General features: G+C 30.8%; 1 protein-coding gene across 1 annotated transcript in view; it reads left to right on the forward strand.

Moving 5' to 3' along the window:
- Window positions 1–2622, forward strand: part of LOC107617588 (cell division control protein 48 homolog C) — a gene marked incomplete in the record, with an annotated part of 4577 nt that extends 1955 nt beyond the window's left edge. The window contains 9 exon segments of the mRNA XM_016319380.2: window positions 1–259; window positions 355–507; window positions 775–891; window positions 1007–1111; window positions 1537–1602; window positions 1705–1769; window positions 1852–2047; window positions 2151–2282; window positions 2377–2622. Of these exon segments, the coding sequence (XP_016174866.1) occupies window positions 1–259; window positions 355–507; window positions 775–891; window positions 1007–1111; window positions 1537–1602; window positions 1705–1769; window positions 1852–2047; window positions 2151–2282; window positions 2377–2424 (1141 nt within the window).

Consider the following 5682-nt stretch of genomic DNA (forward strand, 5'->3'; position numbering starts at 1 on the left):
CCTTACTATGCTTACACGCAATCTTAAACTTGAGGGTTCATTGGATCTTAAACATATAGCAAGATCTACGCCAGGATACGTCAGTGCTGATTTGGTAGCTGTGGTTAAGGAGGCTGGTAATTTGGCAATAAAGAGAATCATTTCTGGAAGGAAATGGGAACTATCTCAGGATCATACAAGGTGTCTTGGAGACTGGTGGAAGGAACCTTGGTCGCATGAAGATGTGGATAAGCTTGTTTGCACAATGTCTGATTTTCAGGTTCCCTAGATTTGTTTACTTTGTCTTATTATTGTTGTTATAATGTTATTATAGTTGTTAAACATGTTACTCATATTTATGGGGTATTCATGCAGGAAGCAGTGAAAAAGGTACAACCTTCATTAAGAAGAGAGGGCTTCTCATCCGTTCCCAATGTGAAATGGGAAGATGTTGGGGGCCTTGATTGTTTAAGGGAGGAGTTTGAATCCAGTATAATAAGGCCAATAAAATATCCCGAGGTTTATCAGGTATTTTTCCGAAGTACACTTTACTTTCTTGTCCTAAAGTCTAACCTAGAGAAAACTTGCTATTAGATTAAACAGGCTTTTTTGTCCATATAATAGGCTTTCGTATTCTCTGAGAATTGGTTGATAGCAGTCTCTTAGTTCTTGCACTAATTGCATTTTGTCATTTGAAAATTGATGAATTGATTTTTGCCTCCCCTCTTTCCATTGAAAATAGTGGTTAGTTTAATTTCATTGGTTGATGAATGTTGTTGGATTTATCTATTTCAGACATTTGAGGTGGTAAATGAGACGGGAATTTTGCTTTTTGGGCCCCCTGGTTGCGGTAAAACTCTTATTGCCAAAGCTGTTGCCAATGAGGCAGGAGCTAATTTCATTCATATTAAGGTTTATCTAAATACTTCATCTTTCTTATTTATTTTTGGTTTTGCTTTTGCTTTACTGAAACTTACACTATATCGAATAAACCCTTATTTCAAATTGGTTTTGTTGAATTATTCAGGGGCCTGAACTCTTAAATAAATTTGTTGGAGAAAGTGAGCGAGAAGTTCGACGAGTGTTTAGTCGTGCAAGGGCATGTTCACCCTGTATAGTATTTTTTGACGAGGTTAGTAATTTAATCTCTTAATGAATGTTCAAATATTTGACTCGATTTTATCCAAATTAACTATAAAAGTATATGTTAACTATAAAAGTCAGTTCCTGTGTGTTTAATTATTCATTGTTAAGTGCAAGTATATGCGCTAGAGGGGAGGGAGGCTTTAAACACGTTATGTGGCTTATCTGTTAACTTATTTTGCTTATACAGAGAGTGTTAATTTTGATTACGTTTGTGCAATTTTTTTAGAATGTTGTGTAAGGATCCCAATACTGAGTTAGTTAGAGAGGTTAATCACTATAAATGAAAGGTAGGAGAAATTATTTAGTCTCTTGGGAGAATTTGAGACCAACTCTTGAATTATGGTTCTTGTATTCTGTTACTTTGATTTGGGAATAATACCTGTTCTTTATGACTATTTTAATCAATTTTAGGTGGATGCTCTATCAACCAAACGGGATTCGGAAGGTGGATCGGTAGTCGAACGAGTAGTGAACCAGGTCAGACAATTACTAATTATTGGATAAATAATTCTCATGTTGGTATCGTACTACTGATTTAATTCTGTTGTTAAAAAATGACACCATTGTTTGCAATTGTAGTTACTTATTGAGCTAAATGGTGGCGACCAGCGCCAAGGTGTTTTTGTTATTGGTGCTACAAATAGGTAAAATTTTGTTCACCATATCTAACTAGTTATTTTTCTTCCCATCTCATCATTTCACTGAAGTAAACTTCTCATTTTTCAGGCCCGATGTGATGGATGAGGCTCTCCTCCGTTCTGGTAGACTTGGTAAATTTCTTTACGTTCCTGTGCCGAACGCTGACCAGCGATTTTCAATATTGAAAGCTCTTGCAAGGAAGAAGCCTGCTGATTCTACTGTGGATTTGAGAGCCATAGCTGAAGCTTGTGAAAATTTTAGTGGCGCAGACCTTGCTGCATTGGTTTGTCTCTGCTATATCTTTTTCAGCTTGTTTTAATCACTTTATCAAGTTATTTGTAAGAAAGGAGGAATAATCGGGGGAAGTTGTGATTTTCTTGATACAGATGAATGAAGCAGCTAAAGCTGCTGTCAATGAGAAATTGACCTCAGTTGAAGCTACTAGTGATACTAATACATACATGCCAAGGCATTTCGAGATAGCACTTACTAAAGTCTCTCCCTCTGTGTCTCCCGCGGTATGGCCCATTCTTCTATGTATATTTCTTTCCCACATTAAAGCTGCTATCTTACTGCAGAAATGTTGGAACTTGTTTCACTTATTTGGATCAGGAAAGGCGTAGGTACGAGCGTTTGGCAGAGCGCTTTAAAGCATCATGAGGATCATGAGTGTTTCAGAACATTATACTTGGAGTTCAAATGTTTATTGTGTTTTGTTTTAACTTTGTCTTAGTGATCTCCCTATGTTTTGTTCTTTTTGTTTAAAAGTTTGGTACTTTATTTAGGAAAATGAACATTGCCACTCTAATTTTGATAACACGACTCTTTTTTTTAAATATAAATAGCAAATATACAATACAAAAAAAATCATATGTAGAGTAGCATTATCAAAAAATAGGAGTGGATCTATTATTTCCCTTTATTTAGATGTAGTTGTTTTCTCCGAAAGACAATAGGTGAAAATTAAATTATTAGATAGCTTAACATTTTAATTAAATGATTATTTAACGGGTTTTTATTATTATCTTTAATATGAATACAATTTCATACCAATAATTTGCTTTTATTTATCAAACAAAAAATGGGAGATTACCTATGATATCTAAAATTTTATTCAATAACAAGAAAAAGTAATATAAGAATTTATCATGTTTCATATTTTCTGATTAATTCATTAATATTCACGTTTTACCATAAAAAAAATGTGTAATCTGAATTGACCCCTTTTTTAGTCATTATTCCAAGTTTCCAACGAGTATTTTTGTTAACAAAACCTCACATTAGGAGGGGAGAAACAATAAACTCCCTAAAACTTAGGTTCATGAATATTTCATATCCTAAATTTCTAAAATGTATAATTTGTTTTTTGATGTTGAAGTGTACAAGTCGAAAGGATGTTATATTAATATTTGGACAAGATACCAAAATAAATATAATCAAATGGACTTCAAAATTATGTAATTGTAATTTTTTGAAAATTGTTACAGATTTGTGTCATATACATGGGTAGCACGAATTAGTGAATTACGTTAAAAAAATTTTATGCAGAAATTCCTACAGAAATATAGCAGTTTTGAACATGCATAAACCGCACTAAGATACAACGATTTATAAAGAAGTAGTGCTCAACCGCAACAGGATACAACGGTTTATGCATGTATAAAATCGTTCATAAAATCGTTATATTGCGGTTTCTATGTGAAAAATTTTTCTACATAATCCACGCTACTTCTGTAGCGAATTATGTATTCATAAACCGCTATATTCCTGTAGCGATTTATATAGAAATATAAAATGACACAAATATGTAACAATTTTTAAAAAGTTGCAATTACATAATTTTAAAGTCTGTTTGATTTATTTATTTAACTTGCCCTTAATATTTCTACACTCTATAAATTCATTTGTATGTTAAGTGTTGCCACTTAGCTTTGAATAGATTATACTACTGTAAAAGACTTATAATTAGAATTAGGTATAGTAATAATCCTTCCTTTGTACTGGAATTTCTTACTCCTTACTTCTAATATGATCTAACCAGTGGTATGGATGTGCGGATAATTCACTAGTTATGATTTTTGGATTTAGATTCTCTAAAGTTTGAATTTCACTTTAAAGAGTAAAGTGTGATCTTCTACCCTTGAATAATTTCTCTTTCATATTTATTATTGGTCTCATCTATGAAATTAATGGTAAAAGATTACACTTTACTCTCTAGAGTGAAAATTCAAACTTTAGAGGATCCAAATCCATGATTTTTTATACATTACCTTCCTTTCTAATATGAAAACCAAAGTATTTATGAAGGAGACAAGATATGGTTGCATTTAAGAATTAAGAGAATAAGCAACAATGCAGATAATTCGAGTGCTAGGACTTCTAGAAGAAATGTTATATTCACTATTTTTTATATATCTTTTATGTATATTTATACATTTGGTATAAAAAAATGATTGATAAAAAATGATAGAAATTAAAAATTTGTCAAGGTGTATATTTAGTGGTGTAAATATAATTTTTCCATTTTTATTATTTTTTTGGAGTTTAAACATTATTAAAAAAAACTGAGGGGATAATATTATTATTAGAGAAATATAATTAAAAGACTCAGAGAAAGTATTAAATTTAAATACTACACAAATGTAAAATGAAAATGAGAATTTTGTTATAAAACTTTAAATTAACAACTCCTCAGTGAAGAATAACACTTCTGCCCCCCAACCCTTCCTTTTTTTTCTATATATATATGTGTGTGAAAGTACACATTCAAGATTCAGGTCGATCCTTAGCTATCTTGTCACTTTTCGGTTTGATTGCAACCGTCACCTTAAATTTATTTTTTATACACGTACTACAAACAATACAATGTGCATTGTACTATTTATATTTATGTTTATAGTACTGCTTTGTGATGGACCCAAAAAAACTAATAATAATAATAATAATAACTAGCACTGAAGATGAATAATAGTTAATGAATAGCAATGATGTTGATCGAGTCCTTATTTTGCATGTTGGCTATGGCAAATGCAGAGGGACATTATGGCAGATGGCTCGAACAAGAGGATGAAAATTTGTTTTATATTGTTCACAATGACATAATAAATTGAATTCACTTGGATACAAACAAACATTATTGAATAAAAGTAAAAGGGCTTAAATAAATTTTAGGATAAATTGCTTAAATAAATTAAAGGCATTTAGATATTATCCAATTGCAATATCTGTAAAACATCAATCAGGAGGTTAGTGTAGTAATATCTCTTAATTTAGGAGATTTTCGATTAGATTAGAAATGGTAATGTTATTGTTTATTAGAAATAGTTTTAGAATGATAGTAATATTGTTGATTATAGTACTGTTAGATTAGAAATGGTAGTGATATTATGTTAAAAATGCTAGTATTATTGTTTATTAGTTTTGATAAAGGAAAAGTATATGTAACCAAGAGGTGATCAGCCAAAAAGTAAACAATTTAATTAATTTATAATTATATTTAATTAATTTTATTTATTTTTAATTTATAATATTTGATATTAATTACTTCTCACCCCAAATTAAAATTCTGAATGAGCGGGGATCACTGCTTCCAACAATCCTAATTCTTAGTATATAAAAAAATATATAAAATATATAAAAGAACATCCATTTAGTATGAAAAAAGAAACATTCTGATACTTAGTAGAAGAAACATCCTAATGTTTAGCATAAACACCATCTACCATCTACGTAGAGATTTTGGATTCACCCAAAGACATTTGGCTAATTTTTAGCTGATACCCTCTTGATTTCCTAGCATTGTTGTTTGATAAAATATCATTTGAAGTAGAATAGTAGTGACGATGGTGAGTAGATTAGGATACAGATTAGTATAGTGAATGTTTTGATAAGTAGTTTGGATACTTTAGACATAGTAGT

This window comes from Arachis ipaensis, chromosome B09 (assembly GCF_000816755.2).
Source record: "Arachis ipaensis cultivar K30076 chromosome B09, Araip1.1, whole genome shotgun sequence".
NCBI classification, from domain to species: Eukaryota; Viridiplantae; Streptophyta; class Magnoliopsida; order Fabales; family Fabaceae; genus Arachis; species Arachis ipaensis.